Source organism: Aquila chrysaetos, chromosome 9 (assembly GCF_900496995.4).
Source record: "Aquila chrysaetos chrysaetos chromosome 9, bAquChr1.4, whole genome shotgun sequence".
NCBI lineage: Eukaryota > Metazoa > Chordata > Aves > Accipitriformes > Accipitridae > Aquila > Aquila chrysaetos.
In genome coordinates this window covers 22580476-22602815 of record NC_044012.1, presented here as the reverse complement: position 1 = coordinate 22602815, position 22340 = coordinate 22580476, and the positions used below count along the sequence as shown (strand labels likewise).

Sequence of the window (22340 nt, the reverse complement as noted above, 5' to 3'; positions counted from 1 at the left end):
AGTAATAAGCTGTCATATTCCAGTTTTCCTTGGCTTTTTTTTTATTCCTTGGGTCTTGCTTCTCACCTGTTTCCTATTTTATCTAAGAGAAATGACACAAACAGCATCTAATTAACAAACTCTGTCATTGTGTTAATTGGCTTTTAAATAAATTGTGGCCCTGCCACTTCCTCTGGGGTTTTGAGAAGCTCAGTTCTTGTAGTAGGATGGTCCCTTCCTTTCTAGGGATCCTCGTCTGGGAACTCCCTGGTCCTGGGGTTGTCACAGAGGTCACAAAACCCATGTATGCAGGTAAAATAGATAATGAAGTAACTCATGGTGAAGGGATTTTAAAACTGAGCCTCTCCACAGCACTGCCAGCTTTATATTAAAAAAGCAGCAGTATGCTGTTCACGACTAAAAGACTGAATTTAAACGAGGTCTGATCACCAGGTGTACAAGTAAATTTGGGTGCTATGCTTTCACTGACTGGTATAAAATTGAGGATCTTTGTTCCCAAATCACTTCTAAAATAGAAATTTCCTGCTTTTTTTTTTTTTTTTTTTGAAAGTGAGCCCTGAACACTACACACTCCCCTCATTCACTGCAGGTCAAGGTATGTACTTGTCCTCCTCCTACCTGTAGGTACTTGCTCATCCCAGCACCCAGGATGGGAATGAGAGCCAAAACCAGCCATGCTTGACCATACAGTCCACTTCATGGCATCAGCTTGGGAAGTCAAGCACGACAAAAAGTTGTAGCCCCTTTTTTACCTTCTGTTGTGCCTACAGACTGCAATGCAATAAGCTCAGGAGGAAGGCTTAATCATAAAGCCACCAGAAAAAAAAAACACTGTATGTTTGCGTCACTATTTTCAGCAATAACAGAAGAAATGAAAAGCCAAACTGAGGTGTAGCTCCCTATAGATCCCTTCTTTATATTTAACGGACTTGTCCTGTTGAGTTTTGTGTTTGGTTGTCTCATTTACTGGGTCAAATAACACATTATCCCTTTCACCACTGCTGCTTCTGCAGAGCTGAGGCAGCTCAGAGCAGCACGGTGGCAGCTGATCCTGGCACCTATTTTAACTAATCTTCATAGCTGTAACTTATGTTTGATCAGAAACCACTGAGACAGTAAAAAAAGAATCCCTTTGGTGTTATGTGTTTTGTGGGTTTTATTGTGGTTTATAATACAAGTGGTGCTTTCAAGATCTTTGAGTAAATACTCTTAGTGATGGCACACACCTGTATTTTATGGTGAGTTGTTGGGTAGCCGTAACAACAGGATTACCACTGGCTTTTTATTAACTTGCTGGTTCACAAAAGCCCAATTAATCTATGTCCTGAAGACGGGAAATTTACGAAGCTTAACCTGTGAGTACTGGAACTGGAAGAAATTCACCTTCTCTAGCCTCAACCACCAAGGTGGGCACCTCCACCCTGCAAATGAATGCAGCTAACCACCCCCTCTGTAGGAAGAGAGAGGTCTTCCCACAGCAGATGGGCGCTGCTGGGAGCAGGTTATAACTATAATTTGCTATCGCAGCATCCTCGGGGTGTGCGAGCAGCCTGCACGCTCTGGCTTTAAACCCGGCTCTGTGGGGACAGGTAACCTTGCCCTGCTCCTGTGCCCCCCATCACCTCAAGCCCTTCAGCTGCCCACGACTCCCCTACCCCAACCACCGGGCTCCTGTCACCCACCACCCTGCTTTGTCCCTCGGCCTTGTCACCCTCACCACACCTGGGTGCCACCCCCGGGCCTCTCGCCCGTGGCCTAGCGATACCGCCATGTTAGGACCCGCCTGCGGCCTGCTGAGGTGAGGCGGAAGGGAAGGGGCCTCCCCTCACAGACCCACCCCAAGCCCGGGGGGGTGGCAGGTCTGCCATTTCTTGCTATTTTAAGTGAGTTAGATTAGCCCAAGGCCTGATGTGATGGAGGGGCACAAGACATGGCTGGGAGGAGGGCATGGGAGAAGGGGGTAAGACCCATTTTGCACAGCAGTGGGCTGCTAGCTTGGGGCTGATGCCCATAAAATGGCAGCCTGAGCAATGTGAATTGCCTCAAGCATGTCTGGAAGTAGTATTCCTGGAGCAGTGGTATAGATGAGAGGGTTTTGGTGGTGCTGGCTCTCTTCTCCTGTCCCCCAAAACTGGAAATGAGCTTTAGAAATACCAAGATTTTAGTATCCTGTCATTTTTCTTTTTAAAATTTTCATCTTTCTTGCTTGAACTTTTTTTTTTTCAATTGTTGTTTTCAAATATTTAATTTGTTTTGAAATTGCTGAGTAGTATCGGTGTTAAGAAGTTGATGAGAGTATGAAAAAGTCTTGGCTAAGCATACTTTGAGGGCAACATAACTGTGGTTCTCCATCATTAGTTTTCATTATGAGCTCTCTAGAAGGTACAAGCTCTCTTTAGAAGCTACTAAATTCAATTCTTGCATTCATTAAGAGTGGGTTTTTTTCCCCCCCATGCTTTTCCAAATTTCCTTTTGACTCCCTTTTCTGTAGTCACTTGTATGAGAAATAGCCTAAAAACATTGTAGACATCAGGTATCATTTTCCACCACGTTTTTTTCTGCTCTAAGAATTGTGTTGTCCATTGTCAGTACAAACTCTGTCTCCTTGGCTTTGGAAGCTAGCTGCTGTGGCAAAGGCAGGTAGGCATTCTCTGTTTTCAGGCTTGAATTGACTTTTCTGTCCATTTTAGTAGGTCACAGACTAATCCATACCTCAGTGTGATACAATAACATGAAAAAGTTGGCTACAGGCCTTAACTGTGTGTTCTTGTCCTGCTTTAGGTGAATTTTCTCTCTGCTTAGCTGACAGCCACCTATGTGCTTACCAAGCATCCTTTCACTGTCGACAATTGTTTTCTTTCCTGTCTTGTCAAGAGGATTGTGACTGACATAGTAATAAATATCTGCACATTAAAGTAGTACCTAACTGTATAGAATGGTGTGTCCATAGGCAATGGGTTCTGTAGGAGGTTATGTGGCATTTATTTGCATTTCATTACTTTTATTTGAATACTTAAGGAAGGCATTTGTCATATTTCATTTTCTCTTCTGTGGAACAAACTCAGTATATGCGTATACCAGGTTGTTCCAAGGTTTAACCATAAGTATTACATTATGTAAAACCTTGCAATTTGCTGACTTGATGTGACCCATGACTATAAACACATATTAACTAAGGAATGTGCATGCACAAGTGAATGGGAAGGTAATGGTCTAGGTCATTTGCCCCATGCTTTATTTTTTGTCAAGCTACCATGGAAAATAAAATGCAAAGCCCAATGGAGTTTTAAAATAAAACATCACATTGTTTCAGAGTTTACAGGTTCATTCTTGCCTCTTGATATATTTTTCTCTTCTGTTTGAAGGAATCAGACAGCATTATGGAATCTGCAGAAGAAGAGTTAGTTAATTTTAATGACAGTGGCTGGTATTTCTCAATTCCCAAAAGTAAAGTTGCTCAGTTTCCCGAATCTCTGTTGTGGAAAGAAGCTTCTGTACAAGATCAGTCTGAAAATCTAAGATTATTTATTGACCAAGAAGGTTTTGTATTTAGGCACCTTCGTTATTACATGCAGACTTCAAAGTTATCTTTTTTCAGCTATGCTGAATTGAACTTATTGTGTGAGCAAGCATTAATTTTGCAGCTGACACCTTTATTACGGGTAAAGTAGGATATTCTATGTGGCTTTTCTAGAATTTCTTTTCATTCTTAGATAATATGTTCTGTAGAAGGATGTCAAAGAGTTTGTGTATATAACTTTATCAATGCTTGCAATAGGTGTCCAAACAAATAATTGCCACATTCAACTCATCTGCCTCGGTTAGTGAGTACAGAAAATGTTACAAATTTGATGCTTGACCTTTCTGTAAGACCTCATTTGACAGTCATTACTGCTTTTTTAAACTAAAGTTAAGCAAACACAGGCTTTTATCTGTCAACTGTTGTCCTTGATGACAATTGTACTGATCAATCTTGTTGAATATGAACCTTCTAATCTGAAGAAGATGGGACTGCCCCTTCTGTTGTTCCCTGGGAAAGTTCAGCCTGCCTGAAAACAAATTCATCCTACTGTGACACTACTGAATTCACTAGCCTGTGAAATGGGGGAATGACAATTCTTCCTCTCCTATACTGTAGCAGTATAAACAGAAATGTTAAACGGATATCTGTAACGAATATTTAATTTGCTATTTAGCTACAAGTATTTTTTTATTGTAATTACAGTGTTGTGCCACTGAAGGTTGAGTCCATACTTCCTGGCTGGATGAAATGTGCCTTTTCATACATTAATATTTGCATTTCCTCTAAGTTTAGATTAAACTCTGAGTTTCTTTTGGTTTCTAATACCTTTTTTTTTTTTTGTGGAATTGTCTCAAAAATGCTATGATGCTTGATCTTTTTAACGCAAAATATTAACATTTTGGGTTTAACATGAACATTTTTGGATTTTCTTTTAGGACTGTGTTTAAAGATGTAACATCTCCAAATAGGTTGGGAGAGGAAGACCACCAAACCTCAGTAGTCTATTGTATTAACAATCCTTACATGATCACATATTTAACATGGACCTGTTGTGGTATGGCCAGGAACACGTTCCACCAAACTAGAATTCTTGCATTTTCTGGTTTGTAAGTGCTTGTCAGTGTAACCTTATTAATTCATGTGGGGTTTTTTTTACGCATGTGCTTTAGAAGTCATAACCGTGGCCCTAAAGTTACTTTATACATAATATCCTACAACAGTACGTAACCATTTGTTCCAATTTTAAAGTAATTTTTTTATAATTCAGTAAAAGATTAGGAAATACAGACTGTTAATCATTCCTATCACTGAGCCAAACATCTATTCCCCTTTCTAATAATTGAATTTCTACAGCTTATTGTAAAGATGTTTGTTATTAAAAAGAGCCCAAGAGGTCTTTCAAGCTTTGTGTTGGGTTCTTGGCTATATCTATTGTTGTATACTTTTACACATGCCAGTGTGCTGTCTTCAATTCCAGAGCTAGAATACAAGGATGTGCCATTAAAACTCAAATGTTAAAAAATAATTGGCTTTTTTTGAATATATGAATGACTCTAATTATATTACTAGTTCTTATAAATATTCTCCACATGTTCACTCCAGTTACCTTGAGGTACCTAAAACTTAGGAATCTAATACATGTTTGTTCTTGCCTGTACACAATATTCCCTTGCATATTTTAATAGATGTCAAGTACAGCACAGAATGCATTAGACTCTTCCCCATGGCTGCTTCTAATTTTTGGATTAGCTATTTGAATTGAAGTAATAAATAGAAAAAGTTTACATATCTTAACAGATTTTAGATAATTTGAAGGAGGAGAAATATAACTTACGTGTGCAGCCTGCAGATATACCAGTAGCTGAAGGAACATCTCTGAATTACTGGAGAACACAAAAGTGTACTAGCAAGCCACCAGAGATTCCTCCTAACAGTCCAGCATTCACAGATAAATGTCCCAAATTGCCAAATCCTTCTGCATCCTTAGGAGTGCCCATAGACTGTTGTCAGTTGTTGCAAGCCAGGAATATTTTAGTCTTGCAAAGTTTATTTTGTGTGGTTTGTTTTTTTTTTTTTCATTAGTCATCTTTATTTTAAAAATAGGAAACCCCATGCAAATGTTTGTTCATTTGTGCTGGGCTGTAAGACTTCATCCTTTGGTGAACATTAAAAATTGCACAAGATCAATACACTTTTATTGGTTTTGTTGTACTGGTCAGATCTCCAAAGCGTATATCTGAGTTCCATTTTTCATTATGTCTTGATTTTTCTCTGATTTTCTTTGCCTAGGGTTACATGAAAGAGCTCCCCTAGGGCTAGTGGATACACCTTTACTAGATACAGAAGATGAAGTGAATTACTGTTTTTTGCCACTAGATTTGGTGGCAAAATATCCTGTACTAGTTAATGACAACAATTTGCTGTGGCTGCTTGAGAACGCAGCCCTGATTGAGTGCAAGTGCAGTGAGTTCCGCTTCATAGGTAACTGCTCTTTATTAATTATTCTGACATGTCTAAATCAATTTTTTATATTAAACTGTTTTGGTCTGTCTTCAATAATACTTCTTTAAAGATCAGAATCTTTTAATCTTTTGGTTTGGTTTTGCTGTCTGCCACTTTTACTGCCCTGTTTATCAGTCAAGAAACAAACGCTCTACCGGATGGCTTCCAGAGTACATGTACCTAAATTTACCCACTTATGGCCCTGCTTATTTGGGTTTTATTAATCCAGTGGTTTTCTGAACTGAAATGCATTAATGGCATCAGGTACCACAACTGCTGTTAACAACCAGTAATTAAAGCAGACAACACTTACACGGTGACTCTAAATATCTACTCAATCTTGCACCTTTTCACTAGTAAAAAAAAATCATGTTTCATTCATTAAATAATCTTCCAGCTTCAAGAAAAGACAAGTACTTTTCAAAAGTCTGGCAGGGTCACATACATCCCCCATCAACATAGCATTTCATCCTCTGTGAACTCGGTTAAGATGAGATAGATACTGAATTGCTGCAGTTTTGCTCTGCCAGTCCTCTGATGTTAGCATATGGGAAAGCACATGTTTAAATGCAGTGGGATGGTGTTGTGGGAACATATTTAGCTAACGGTCACAAGAGCATTCCAGACGCCTTTAGAAGGCCTTGAACAGAATAAACAAGAAGACAAAAATAAGAAAGATACCAATTAGAAATACACAGGTGCGCATTCCACGATAAAGAGAACTTGGCACAAACAACCTCAATTCGGCAGTTTATCTTGACCAATTAGAGTGAGACAAGTCTCGCATGTTTTAGTTGGTATAACCAATTATGTTTTATGTTTATGCGCGTGTACAGTGTTGATATAACCAATCATTAAGTGTAAGTGGACGCGTGGACAGTGCGTGAATAATGTGTGTAACCAATAGTAAAATAGCTAAACGCATGTACGGATGTAACCAATGTATAAAATGATGTCTGATGCTCTAGTAAAGTGGGCTTCACCTGATCACATTGGTCTCTGTGTGTTGTCCTGTGCCTCCGCAGGATGGGACTGTGCCTAGGGGGAAAAAAGCAGCCAAACAAACAGGAAACCTCTTACACGAACCTGTCAGGATGATGTGATAAACAAAACTAACCTAGTTCTGTGCTTCCCCTATCGTTTATGCTGTGTCTGGTCTCCTCTAGCATAAACCTTGGTTTTAGGACTGTGTTTTCAAAGGCAAAGTGTTCCCTGCTGTCCATTTATCTGCTGTGTATATGTACGTATGTGAGTAGTAATACTGAAGGAAATTACAAGAACCTGTTTTTGCTAGATCTGAGCAGTGGACAGAAGACATCAACACACACTTCCTATGTTTTATTTTTATTTTCAAGTTAATTTTCTTTGCTCAGAGAAGATGTTGTTGCCTTATGACTTCTCCAACATAGATGCCTTGGAGGAAGAAGCTTTAATTCTGGGAATTCCTGAGCTTATAGATGCTGTGAAGATCTATAGAGGTAGTAGAAAGTACATAGCTATATATTTTCTTCCTTATATGCATTGGTTTTAATGTTAACTTGTGAAATTGGGTGTTTGAAACAGAAATTATATTAATATGATCAACACTGAGGTGAGTTAGCAACTTGTTTCCATAAATGTTGAAAATAGTGGAAAATATGGTGGTGATTATTAACCTCTGACCTTCCGGGGTGCAGTCTTGACCTCCTTGCTTTGCAGGCAGCTGCTCCGTGGGGGCTGGGGGTGACGGGGGTGCAGTGGCAGGGGAGTCCCCACCACGGTGCCCGCTCTACACCATGGTGCTGGGGCTGCTGGCCAACTACTTGGATTCGGCACTGGGACAGCTCTGCATGGGCAGCGACCTGGGCCGGAGCCGCCTGCACCTCTCTGGTGACAGCATTCTCTTCCAGCATGCCAGGTACCCACCCTGCCTTCATACCAGGCAATATCAACATAACCTTTTGAAAGAACCTTAAGTTATCTAATGGGTTTTGCAGTTGAAAAAGAGTCTGGTTTTCAGCAGCTTGTCTTTTAGAATTTGTATTCGTTTTCAGCTAAACTTGCAGGTGACTGTAATTATGCGAGTTGGCATTCTTCTATCATATTGTAGGCTTGTAAGCCTGAAATTCCGAAGTAGTATATGTAAACTTTTTAATAACCACATGTTCTTAAAACTTAATGATTTACCATTCATTCAGAAAACTTTGTATTGGATTTTCAAAAGCATCTAAAATGCCTATGGGTACAGGCTTTTCTGAAGTTACCCAAAGGTCATACTTCTATGTCTAGTCCATGAAAGAATGTAGACTTCTGAATACTGTGTTTCAACTTGGTCCTTTGAGACGCACTTCCCCATATTGTTAGCATTATTGCTCAGACTTACCATACCAGCGTACTGGTTTAATAAAGTCCCTATCATATAGGAAAATGGCTCCTTAGTGAATCATTAGCACCTTTTTCCTGAAATAGGTGAAAATGTAAATGTAGAAGTCAGACATCTTTGCTGTGACAGAAAGACATTTCTTAAATGCAGACACTCACTAGGTGAGTCATAAAGCTGGCCATTAAAATACACATTTTAATACTCCTTATTAAAAAGTGTGTACCATTTTCTTTCACCTGCTTGTTGTGATTTGAATTAAGAAAACCAAAAGAAATCACAGCGAATCCAGTTGGTTGTGATTCAAGCCTGCCATGCAATGATATGCTCAGTTGTGCATATTTCCATCAACCACGGACTGAAAAACTTCCTCCACCTTTTAGCCAACTTTAAATCTAGGACAAACACATAATACCCAGTCTGTAAAGGGCGATAAAAAGACAACAGGAAGATCAAACATACGGTCAGCTCATCTCTGCCCCTGGCATCTTGTCCGTACTTGCTGTTGGCACTAGTGAATGATCCAGTGTAGGAGAAATACCATATTAAAAACTTTATTGAAAACTATTGCAGATCATTATTTGATGGCTCCACTGTAATTGCCATCTTTAATTGCATAATTGCATTTGTCAATGTTGGATTGTTCTCCATACAAAGAAAGATGTGGAAATTTATGAGTAAAGCTCAGTAGGTATAAAAAACATTTTAAGGAGAACTCATGTTTCCTGACTTGTACTCATTAAAAAATTAGCAGTAAAAATATAAAGCAAGGATAAAAAAATTTAGTGATTTCCTCTTCTTTTGCATAGGAATTGGCTGGGAACTTGCCGACTTCCTCTCTCTGAAAATATTTCTGAAATCAAAGACCTCTGTGCTTATTTGGACAAAAGGGACGCCACATACGAGCCAATGAAAGATGCTTTAAAATGCTCTCTGAAACAACAGATACCATCAGGGAGCAGAGATTATAGTAAGTCAGGATTTCTCAAGAACTCTTTCATTTTAAAGTAGAATGAGCAGTGTTGCTTGAATACAATTAATTAGTCAATAATCTACATCTACTTTTGAGGAATTGTTAAGTACAAAAATAACCTAAAAGTCTCACTGACTGACAGTGTGTGTTTTCCAAAGATCTACTGTTACTCCGTTGCTTTATTAACTGGCTGTTGCTGATCAGTGAACAGTAGAGTAGTAACATTAGGTTCTAGGTGAAATATAGAGCAAGTCTACACTGGATTTAGGTAGCACTCATCACTGAACTAATTCGCTGAATCCAGGTCTTTCAAGCTTAGACTGTCCAAGTTACTTTCATCCAAACATGTTCTACTTTAAAGATAGCAAGGTTTCTTTTGCTCCCACTTTTCTGATGTGGGACATTTCTTACAACTCTTGCTGTTAAACTAAGGAATCTATTTCTAACTTCCAGCCTAAGAGTATTCACAGCCACATTTTGCTCTTGTTAAAACTGACCTCTAACTTAAATGCTGTTTCCACTTTGTTTTATACGCTCTTCTTCTCTAATGAATCTATAGAAAAATCATGACACTTTCTATCAACCTTTGTTGTGGCTTTTTAACAAGAGTTAATATGTTCCTCTGACCTAGGGATTTTTCTTTTCACCTATCCCTATTTCCCCATATTCATAGAATTAGGCCAGAAGAGATCTCTGGAGGTCATTTAGTCCAACTCTCTGCTCAGAGCAGGATCAATTAGGTTGGGTTGCTCATGACCTTGCCAGGAAAAGATTTGAGTATTTCCAAGGATGGAGATCCTGCAGCCTTTCTGGACTCCTGTTCTAATAGTTGACTATCCTTGTGCTAATTAAATAAATAGTCATACATGTAATTTCCTATGTTCCAACATTTTCCATTGCCTCTTGGCCTAGCACTTTGTACCGCTAAGAAGGATCTGGCTCTGTCTTCTCTATATCCTCCATTAGCTGTAGACAATAAGATCCTCTTCTAACCTGTTCTTCCAAAGGCTGAATGTAGCCAGTTCTTTCCACCTTTTCTGTTATGACATGTGCTCAAGGAAAGAAGTTTAATCACACTCTGTACAAGGTAATCCAGTTGAAACCTTCCCAATACTTTAGACTACACTACAACTAATTCTGCTGGACTTAGCCCCCTCAGTTACATCCTACAGTCTCATTTGCAGTTCCTTGTTCCATTGGTGGCAATCACTTTGTGATGAATGAGTGCAGGCAGCCCTTTGCCCCACACAGGCGCAAACCTCCTGGCTCAAACTTCAGCTTGTAGGATCCTAAATGTACTTCCTGTTGTTTATTTGCAAGTCTGACTTCTTATTTTGTAGTACTGACCTTACTTCCAGTTTACTCCACCCTCAAGGTCCTCTGAGTCTTTCTGTAGGGGATGACTATCTATCCCATTTTGAGCCATCAGCATATTTCACCAGAGTAAGGTGAAGGGGCTGATGTTCAAAGTATTCTTCCCTGCCCCACACAATAGGGGTGTATGCAAAAAGGAGTGAATCTTATCAATTTTCAGATGGAATTATAATCCTTGAGAAAGAGGGTTTGATCTTAAATTGAAACAGCAGTTAATGAATTCTGTGTCATTATTGTGTAGCGTGGTGGATAACACATGCTAGAAAAAGTAAGTCTCAGATGTCTTAGCAGTATATGACACTTCAATTGCACATATGTTATGGGAGATAGATAGTCCCATTACAGTAGCTACATCAGACAAGCATATGCTAGTTTGTTCATTGTTTAGAGCTAATAGAATCTATTTATATCATTATCCGTAGCCCTATAAATAATTTCTTTAAGAGTGTGACTTGCCTATATCTTCTGTAAAGGCCTAGGTTATTGTAAGCAACACAATTCTCCAATCTGGAGTCCTTTTCAAAGTTAGTGGTTTGGGTTTTTTTAAACCATTTCTTTTTAATGCAAATGTATTTTGATTTTCCTAAAACAGTGTCCCAGAACTTACTGACTATAAATAATACTGTGAACTATACTATTAAAGATTCTGACAGAAACTTTCCTAGATCTTTGTTGCCACACAGAGGTAAGATGCGGGCTGAACCCAGACTGAAATATATCCAAAGCTGTTATGTTATATCTGCTCTTTGTGCCTAAGAACTCTTTGAGGCTTGCACCTGCCTGGATACTGTCATCTTCAAACAAAATAAAGAAGTGGGGCTCCTTGCAAAGATGGGAAATGATGCGGTAGCTCTATTCCAGGTTGCCCTGGAATTCCACTGGCTTTACGTTTGCTGACAAGCTGAGTCTTCACTTTAAAAGACCTTTCAGATTTTCCCCTTTTTTCCAGTACTTTAGAAATACATCATTTCTTTCTGTGGCAATGTAACAGCATACTTAAATTCCCCTACCTTAGGTGACATAAATGAGCAAACATGACTGTGCTACTGCATATAGCCTTCTTGCTGTTATTTTAAATCTACTGAGGAGGGGTGGTTTGCTGCAGCATGGATGGACCAAGTTGCCCACTACTCTGACATTACATCCTGACTTGCCTTTTGCTTGCAGTTGCGTATGACCCCTAAAAAAACCCATGAGAGTTCCAGCTCCATGTGCATAGAGTACACTCTATTACTTCACTATTTCAAAGAATTATTATTTGCAATATTTTGATGTAAAATCCCATATCATATTAACTTGGTATATGTAACAAAATAATTACTACTTGCAGTTATCTTAGTTGTCACCTTGCCATTTGTTACTCTGTCTCTAGATGCAGACTGGACAGCAGAAGTATCTGTATGCTCACTCCATCAGATTGTGAAATTTTATGTAGGAAGTAACTGGTATGAGACTTGCTTACAGACTTTAGTGAAGGTATGGTAATTAATTGTCTTTGGATTGCCTTCACATGAACCTTCCTAGTCAGAATGTATAATTCTATGGACTAGAATCTATATTTCTAGTAATAAGGATTATTAGAATGGTTTTGACCTGAAAACTTTGAATTATCAGAACTTCACATGTAGACTGGGCATTTTATACTTGGGGAAGTATGTTCAGGAACCTGAGGGGAAATAAATCTTGACTTCCCAAGAAAGTACTTTCTGGGCTAACAATGTAAGTAGTTTGGATAATAATATAAGTCGACTTGATGGAACTGGTTTCATTCTTTCACTGAGAAACGAAAAATTCTGTTTGAATTTCTTTCTTTCTATACCTAACACCAGAAATATGGTCTTAATGTATTTTTATTTCTGTAGTACCCAGAGCTGTTGTCAAATGACAAGAAAGTCTGTTGGATCACATATGGTCAAAATCTTCTAATCCATGGAGATGGGCAAATGTTTCGACACGTTCTCAACTTTCTAAGACTTGGGAAATTGTTTTTGCCAGCTGAATTTAAGTAAGCAGAGTGAATGCATGTGTGTGTGCATCTATTATTAGATGGTTGTAGGGTAAGTAAGCATAGGGATTTGTCTTCTGATTTTTGTAGAAATATTATCCAAAAGAATTAAGACTTTTCAGTCCTAAAGTAAACTATTCTATCTAAACATAAATTATTGGGATTTAGAGATTGTGAGATATGTTTTTGTTTCGGTGTGTGTGCCTTTATTTTAATGATTGATATGCCAGACACTGTACTGCAGGGTATATCACAGATTGGTGCATTGTGTGCGTGCCTTTAGCAAAAAAGTAAAAAAAATTTTTATTGATGAGGTCATTGCATCCCTCTTCAGATTTTTGTCTTTTTATACGGCAGGGACAGCGAATCTGGCTAGTCCAGCTGAAAAATACTCCATCTGCCCCCTCTACTGGTATCTCTGTTCTAATGCTGAAAAATGTATCTTCCAAAACTGCAATGGTATAGGAATGGAGGAACAGGGGATGCTTAAAGAGGAGAGGGCACTCTCCATCCATATGCATATCTATCTATTAGATCTCTAAATCTTATCAGTCATCAGAAATTGAGATGGCTTAAAACACCAGTCTCCTAAGGATATTCCTTCAAGGTGTCTCACTTCCCCCCTGAGATTGCCCAGACCTGACCCTTCGGTGCTATGGCTTCTTGTAGTAGTTTCCCTGCTTCTGCCACCACTACACGTTACATTTTTGGCATTCAGCAATGAAGGTCTACCTGGCATCAGAAGATCTTTTGGCCTCTTCAGTCCTTGAAACCCTTGTTTGTTGGATCGTTTCTAGTAGGCAGAATATCCACTACAGATCACCAGTTGATGTGGTCATTTTTAGTGCACTTAGCCATTTCCAAGAGGAGTAAGGATTTTCATTCTTTTCTCCGAAGTCAATAGAAATGTTACACCAGTGACTGCTTTGATATAATAACCACTGGTAGCTTTCATGTCTGTCATCAAAGGCATAGGAAGCCAGATGTCAGACACTATGGTTCTATATACAAACAAAGTATGTCTGGGAATGTTTCTGGTCACTGAGGCCAGCTGCCTTTCTGCTTTAGCCTCCTGGAGACAGTGGCTTCACTCCTCCTGTCCACTGCAAACAGTCCCAGGAACATCGGAATGGCCAAACCATGCCTGGGAATTATTGGAGAGAGTGTAAATTGGGTAGGACCAAGCACAATGCTAAGAGCTTACTAGCAGAGATAATCATGTTCTAGGGCTAAGAGTATTTCTGGGAATGGTGGATTTCCTAGTAGTCCGTCGAACCCATGAACCCTCTTTATGGGATTCCCTGTGGAAAATGCCATGGTGAATTTTCCACATGAGAAAAGTGTCATGAGTGTCACAGAGCAGAATAGGATTCCTGCTTCTCAGAATTTTATCATCAATACCCATGGTTAATTAAAGAAAGAAAGAAAAAGAAGGGACAGAGGTTTTCATTTCACTAGCAGAAAGGAAATAGCTGGGAAAAGTGTTGAAAATAGCAAGTTTCACAAAGATTCAGAGGGGTGCTGCTGAACACCTCTAGTTTAGGAGCTCATTTATTTTGGTTGCACCTTTTCAAAAGTGTGCCATCTATTTGGGGATTCCTGACATAAAATTCAGACTCCGTGGAAGTCAATAGTAGCAAATGGGAAGATTTCTATTTATGTCAGTAAAACCATACTTTGGGTACTTTTCAGTATTTAAACTGATAGGCTATTTGTCTGTCTCTTAAAAAAAAAAAAAAAAAAATCACTTGTGTGAATACATCTTTCATTTTGTGTAATGATTGTCTAAGCTTCCAAAATTATTATATATATTTAGAAAAGATAATCTGGTAAGATTGTTTTTTAGCGATTTTACAGTTCAATTTATTTGCAACTTACAGAGAATGGCCTCTCTTTTGTCAAGAAGCAGAGGAGTACCAGATCCCTTCTCTTTTAGAGGCACTTTATCACTCTGATGCATACAGGTAGATAAAAATTCTCTTCTTTCTTTTTCTTTTCTGTCATATAATGTCCTTTCATCTGACCTAGCAGTGTTTGTCCTTTGAAAGGGGCACAACTTTCTGCTTTCCTTCTGAAACACAACCACTGGAAGATGAGCAATTCCACTATCTTTTGGGCCACATTTTTTCCCATCAGTTATTTGGATACTGGAACAGTAACAGAGTAGTCCTTGGTCAGTTCTCCAGTAACCAAGGAAAAAGGCAACAGAGATACACCCCTAAGTCCAGATACTGAAGATATTGCAATGCATACTGGAAACCATTGTACAGAGACAGCAGACCAAGCAAAGACATTCTGATTTATTAGCTTTGGCTCAGCCCTGGCTTTGCCAAGCCCCAGCTGGTTTCTGCAGACCCACTGGAGGATTCACCAGCACTGCAGGGTGTAGAATGGTACACCTTTGATGCAGCATCACAGAAAAGGATTGAGACCTGCTGGAATTTAAATCTTGATAAATTAATGTTGAAAATAAGCCATAACTTTTTGTATATGAATTCATCATTGAACATTTTCTCAGAGACTTATTTTTCCATTGCTGACAACTTTAAAAATAAGATTGGATGTTCTTCTAAAAGATGTTTTGCTATTAAAATAGCAATAAGTATTCAGTGTTACTGGAGACCAGGGTTCATAATTGCAGTGGTCTTCTCTGGCCCTATAAAATCTGTGAATCTGCAAACCCTAGTGTTTTCTTCTCTACTGTGCTCATTAGAGGTATGGACAGAATGTTAAAATGTAGGCCTTTTGGAAAGTCCACAGAACTGATATTTTGACTCCTGACTGTAGAGTACTTTAGAAGATGACCTAGCATGGCCCTTCTCTTCAGTATTTTTCTGAGAGTGCTCTAGAAGTTAGTGGATTCTTACTTAGGCCTTTTAAAGTAAAGATATATCCATTAAAACCTTCCCAGAAGATAAAGAATCACTGCAGCAGGTTTTGAAATACCAGTGCTATGGGCTGTTTGCATCAGGATTTCCAACTTGATTTTACTGCCACGAGCAACAGTAGGACACACTAGTTGTAGCTGCCAGTACCCCACCAGTGGTGACGGCAGTTCCTAGATGTTATCGTAGATCTCTACGAAGAAGAAATCCGAAATGTCATTCCTCGACTTTCCCATCCCAGTGTAGGAGCCTAACCTCACATTCCTATACCTGTAGAGCAAGAGGAGGATGGCAGAGGAACTCTGAAGCACTCTACATGTGAATGACAAAATCTTACATTCCCTAGAGGTTTTAGCTCAGGCCTAGTACTACTCTAACATAGACTCCTCCACTGCTCTTTGGTGTTTTCCCATCAAGGAAGGTCTCAGCATCTCTATCATATACACCACAGGCCTCTAATGAAGTAAAATAATTGGGGATTGGTCCCTAGAATTCTTTCCTAGATCATCAGCCAGCTCCATAGGCAATCTTAGCAAATTTCTGTCTATAGGAGACAGAGAGCAGCAGCTACTCTGTGCTTCCAGAGTTGTTTCACCTTTTCAGAAACTTCTGTGCAGCTCAGGCTGTCGCTGTAAGGAGCTGAGTTTCTTAAGCAGACTAAAAATTTGATTTTGAAACCATGAATGTAGATGGTTGACCTGAATCGGACTAGCTTGCTCCCCAAAGTGTCTAGAACCTCTTCATAAAAAAAGAGAGGAAAAAAACCCCTCCAGATATGATGTCAGATGGACATAGCTTGGATTGATCAGCAAGGCTTACCTAAATCCATTGGTCAAGGTTTTGTGAATGCTGGAAGAGAGACAAGAAATAATTTTTGTCCCCTATGTATCTGCAGCATCACAGTTCAGAAATTCTCATCACAAGTGGGCGATGAAAACTCCTGGTCCTTTGCTACCCCTCTATTGTGTACTAGTGATAATTGTGAACTCCTTCTGTTACCCCATAGTTTAAAAGTAATTCATAACAATGACTGTGATGTACACAGATCCATTGGTGACTAGAAGTCCTGGCAGTTTCTTTTACAGATTGACTGGTTGTTGCCCCTGGAAAAAGTTCTATAATAATTGTAAATATTCATTTTCTAGATTATGGATCCAAACCAATGAATTGTGCAATAAAGTTTCTTTTCCTTGTAGAAGATCAAGTACTGTGTCTTGGAACGAAGAGAATGAGTTCAGCAAAGACCCAAAAGAAGTAAGATTTGGTTTTCAGAATATGTTGCCGTAAAGCACTTCTAGAAAAGTGCCAGATTTAAATTCTCCAGTGCCATTTTGCTTTTTTTCTCTCCAAAACCAGCTACAAAATGAGTCTTGGAAAATCTCTCTCTATAAAAAAAGAACACCTTCATTTTACAAAGGCAGGCTTTGAGCATCAAGAGAGAATGGAGAGCAGGAATAGACATTCTGTTTGCATATCACAAAAACATGAGAGCGCTCCTTCTCTAAAGACATAATTTAGATGGAGATCCACACTGAATTCTGCAGTAGATTTCAAGGCAGGGTGCTTTAGCACTGCCTGAGTGCTGGGCTTTTATTTCTGGTTTTATCCAATGACTGTATGCTGTAAAGTCATGCAGTCCAAAGCATAACATCAAGATCCTCTGGTCTGTCTTAACTTGGTCTAAACCCTACAAGCCTATACTTTTTTAGAGTCTCCTTTTGGTCTTGTGATTCACACTCCTGGTTACTTAGGGAGATCCTGTCACCAAAGGGTGGGAAGTGTTTTCATGCAGACTTCAGTGTGGCTCGGAAACTGGGGCACTTTGCTGGGTCACGGGATGTAGGGGTTCTGACACCTCTGGGCAAGGGGGACCTAGAAGCCAGATCTCCTGGTTCCTAGGTGGTAAAGATGGGAGCGGCAAGCTTAGGCAGTGCACTCAGGCAAGATAGTGTCCTGCAGAAATTATCTAGTCTTTGAGTTCAGTGGAAGAGGGAAAAGTTCTTCCTGCTCAAGTCTTTGAATACTTTTAGTCCTTGGCTGGACACCAGCAGCTGAAAGTTGCCTTCAGTCTACTAGAGAAAGGCGAAATGAAGGTGCTGCCTCTGTAGCATTTACACACTGATATCAAACTGCTCCACCCTGTAGCTTAACAGTGGTGTTCTTGTGGCAGAGTGGCTGCACAGCTTGCTTTAACTTGCCAAACCATCTTTCTTGTACAGAATGTGCTGCTGTCAGTTCAGACAACCACAATTATCTTAGCTGTAGTGGTAGCAGGGATGTTGAAGTGCTGCTTGTGTGCCTTGGCCACTCCAGTGTCTGTCTTCAGGTTCAGCAAAATTCAGTGATGGGAACTGAGGTGATTCAGGACAGCATAACATCAGTGCTGAGTTATCAGGGCAGGGTTTGGAGAGCCTTAAGACACTGCATCCAGCACAGAAGTGAGAATGTATTTTCCAGGATTAAGAACTCAGTCCTTAAATGCTTGTATTATAATGAGTAAAATACCTCAATTATTAGGAAAGGCGAAACTTACACTTCCTTCCGTATCAATTAGAAATAACCATATTTCACTGTATTTTTAGGTGTACTCATCTACAGCTGTGGATTCCAGTAAATGCTATATTAACATATGGAGTAATATAAAAGATCTGAAGGGAAAGCAAGAGACCAGTGGGGCAAAGTATTCCAAAATTATTTTGTGGGCTAAAGGGACAAAGCAGAGGAATACACTTGGAGGATGCAACGACTCCTCAGACAGCCTTGGTAAACTCCAGCTATTACAAACATTTGGTAAGCCCTCCAAGGAAGAGAGGAATGAGAAGCACTTTGACAAAGAAAGTGGAAAGTAAAGACTCGGCAAGTCACATCCAGAAATTAATTTCCTTGGTAAAGGAATGGGATGTGGTGAACTGCAAGAGGTGTGATTTTTCAGCACGTGAGAACCTCTGACAGTTGTATCACAGAGAATGTCTCTCAGTGCAACACTCCTGAAAAGGACAGGGGTGTCAAAGCTCTTGTTGCCTCTGCTCCTGTGAAAACAAGCTATACAATTCAAGGAAACAATCTCATTACCCAATACGAATTCAGGGCTGAAGGAAAGCAGCCAGAGCAATATGTGTTCACACAGTTTGCCAGTTACTCCAAGCGCTGGAACGAATCAGTTCAGCACCATGAAAACTACTCCCACAGTAGGAAATGATGCAGAGAATACAAACAAGGAGCAACCAGAAGGTAAATGACTGCTTTGTGATTGTTGTTTTCAAAAGTAATGGGAGTCATTAACTGAATGACTTATTTATATAAGATACTTTGATTGTGCTGATGAATTTCAGAGTGACAGTCCCAACCTTTTCTTGTTCTCCTGCTCATAGAAAGTGTTTCCAGTGAAGGAAGAGACAAGACCTTGCAAATGAAGCTCATCCCTCTAAAAGACAGTGAGTTGATTGCCAGCTGCTAAGCAAGGGCTGGATCTTACTGCTTGTCTATGCAGAGTTTAATACTAGAAGTGTGCTTGCCAGAAAGGTGGAGGAGCTTTTACCTTCACTGGCATCAATGAGTTGTTCTTTCACTGTGTCCTTGTGACTCTGCCTCTAAAGCTGTGCAAGGAACAGTGAAGCTGGTTTGATGTACTTAAGTTATCCAGTTAGTGACAGAAATCTGTAATTTCGCATAAAGACTGAAAGATTTCTATGCTAAACACAGACATTTCTACAGAAATGTGTAGAAGTTAAAAAGATTTACCTGATTAGCCATGATACTAAATGCAAACTCAAGAAAGCTCAGTGGAAAGTCTCAGTCCAAGACTTCTGACACCCTGAGAAGGATGTGATTTACCCTGTACCGCTCCCACTGTGGGTAACATGGCAGGTTTTCACAGAATCGTCGGCAAAGCAAAATGTATTAATAGTGGTTGGGGATGTTTTTGTTACTATAGCAGTGCAAGCCAAGTTATTGTTTTCCTCGGAAAAAAAACCTCCTTCACATCCTGTGAAAGAATCCTGGACTGAATTATGCTTGGGTTCTGTTAAGCAGTAAATGGTAATGTAAACATAAACGTAATGGTTACTCTGTCTGAATTTTCCATGTGAAAGAGGGAAGTAGAGAAGGGCTGAAACGTTATGCCTAAGATTGCAAATTATTTGGTGTAAAGATTGTCATTTACTGTCTGGTGGTGTTTCACCTTTCCTGGTAAAACATCACAACAGAATAAAGACAAAAGGAGGCATAACTCTGAAGAGAAGATGACAATATTGTGTTTGTACTTAAAAACGGACAAATGCATTTATCCCATTTACTACTGATAGAGGCTTTGCTGTAAAACTCAACCTGAATTCCTTCACAGAAACAAGGGACAGCTAACAAACCGATATCATTCTGGCAGACCACAGAAATGTAGGATTGATTCTCAAAGTCGAACAGCCTCCGGTTTTAGACAATGATGGTTTTTGCATAAGCAATGAAGAGAGTGTTGTTTGTTTACAGCACTCTGGGATGGCAGCCAGCTGGACACTCGAAAAGCTCAGGCACTATCCAAAGGTAAGGAGCTGTAAATAGCTCTAGGATCTTGCTGCAGGGTTTTTAGTATGAAAACCATGCTCTCTGTCATGGTTTGTTGTTAGTGCTGAGTAGCTGAGTAGCTAAGGTTATCGCAGCCAAACCACTGCTTACATGTAATCCTTCAAAACAGCCAGACAGCAGCTGCCTAACCTAGCAGGTGCCTTGAATATTTACTGGTGAAGCTCTTTAATGCATCAGGAAAGATGCAATGGTCTGAAATCTACATTCAGTTTTTATTCAGGCAAACTCTTACATTGAGCCGACATTTGAACGCTGGCTCAGATTAGGAGTCAGTTGCAGTAAAACCTTGGACAGGTTGGAGAACTGGATAACTGAAACGGTGAATGCTGAAACCACAGCATTTATTTATTTTTTTTTTCCCCTAATGCCTTTGTGTTCTTTCAACTGTTCCTTTTAGATATAGTTTTTCTTACCTTTGCTCACTTTCGTGAGGAGATATTCTATGCCAGGAAGTGCCACTTTTTCCTGACTGATGTAAGGCTGAAGGATCCCAAAGAAATCACAGCCAAAGTCGGGACCCTCATGAACAGGCTTTGGGTAGGTACAAGCTGCTCATGGCCTGGATGAGCTGTGGTTTCTCAGCTTCCCCAGGCCATTGGTGCGGCGGCAGGAGTTAGAAACTTGGCTCTTCACACTCGGCACCAACTGCCGGGCTGCTCCGGGAGCCGCAGTTGTCACTGTGCTGAGCCGCGGGGACGGCTTTGGTTCGGCAATCCCGCAGGCCAGGAGGTGCTGGTTGCAGTAACAGGGGGCTGGGAGACTTTCCAGGTCCATTTTTAAAAACCAAGGGTAAGCCCCAAAGCAGAGGACGGGAGAGCCAGCCTTGGGCACTTGAGCAACTACGGCACCCTTGGAGCGGGGAAGAGGTTTGGCCTCCAGTTGCTCCTGCAGTGATGAAGAAATAAATAGCAGTGTGTCCTGCCCCCAGCATCACCCCGCCGTCTGTGCACCGCAGTGTGCTTTGCTGTGGGCTTGTGGCAGAAATCGAGACCCATTCTCAAGGGGCCAGGAATTTCTGTTGTGTGTTTGGGGTTTTTTTGTGTGTGTCAGAAGTACTGGATCCCACCCCACAGCCCCTCCCCAGCAGTCCTGCTTTAAGTAGCTCCAACCAGAAGCGTTTTTCCTCTTCCCAGGGGAGAGGAGGGAGAAATATGTACAGAGAGGGACTGGGGAGAGCTTGCCCTCGAGTTTTCCTCTGCTAGTGGTGCCTCTGTGACCACTTCCAGCCCTTGAGGGATGGCTGCTACCTCACACCGATCCTTTAATAATTAATCCTGGCCAAGGCTGGACTGGGAACTTCTCCATCTGACTGGTAATTTCACTGACAGGGAGAGCATTGCTTGCTGGGCACGTGCGAGCACACCCGCCTGTTGATAACAGCCACGTCATGGTCTGTATTTTAGACCCAGCAGATCATGCCCAGGAAGTTTGTTGCCGATTTACTGGACACGGAGTATTTTCAAGGGGACAGAAACGTTCACGAAGAGCTACTTCAGTGGGTGGAAGTAAGCAGCATGTGCCATCAGGTGATGCTGTACAGCTGGGCCTTTTTTCTTCCAAACACTGCCAGCTTGGGGTTTAAACTAGTTCACTGTTCCCAGTTTTGTTTGCAGAGTGAGTTAAGTGGCAGAGGGGGCATTTTACAGCACAAATTGACTAATGTCATGAATAGTTTTAATAGAAGTTTAAAATTCTGCTGCTCATTTAGGAGATTGTCCCCAAAAAAGGGGGCAGGAGGCTTCTAGGGTTGCTAAGAAAGGGAGAGAGTCAGGGATGCTGCCGTTCTGCCATCAGCAGGTGATTTAAGGGAGGCCTCAGTTTTGTGCTTTTTCAGTTTACCCCACCCTTCACGTGGAAGTACAGCCGCTGCCTTGACTTACTGATCTGGAGAGGGTTTGCTAGACTGGTCTCATATTTTGCCTTGCAAATGTAAGTTCACAGAACATTAATAAAAATTTGAGCCAGCTCCTTTTTGGTAGCTTTATTAGTGACCTGTGGGGTTTATTTAAAGAATCCCCTCTTTCTGATAACATATTTGTTAATATTAATTGCCCAATACAATCAGAATAATAATTAGAGGTCTAGAGCAGTAACTTCACATTTCAGTTTAAGCACGTTGTGCAGACAGGGCACTTTGCTAG

The 22340-nt window shown here is 40.4% G+C and overlaps 1 protein-coding gene across 1 annotated transcript; it reads left to right on the top strand.

The window, feature by feature from the left end:
* The first annotated feature begins 3569 nt into the window (after positions 1-3569).
* On the top strand, positions 3570-22132 carry KCTD19 (potassium channel tetramerization domain containing 19). Its single transcript, XM_041126029.1, is given in 20 exon segments — positions 3570-3662; positions 5321-5477; positions 5813-6004; positions 7381-7513; positions 7728-7922; positions 9194-9354; positions 12104-12207; positions 12594-12736; positions 14617-14700; positions 16767-16875; positions 18204-18380; positions 18382-18546; positions 18548-18738; positions 18740-18852; positions 18993-19055; positions 19964-20094; positions 20097-20157; positions 20597-20736; positions 21603-21704; positions 22034-22132. Coding segments are annotated over 20 exon segments (2613 nt in total).
* Positions 22133-22340: the final 208 nt, after the last annotated feature.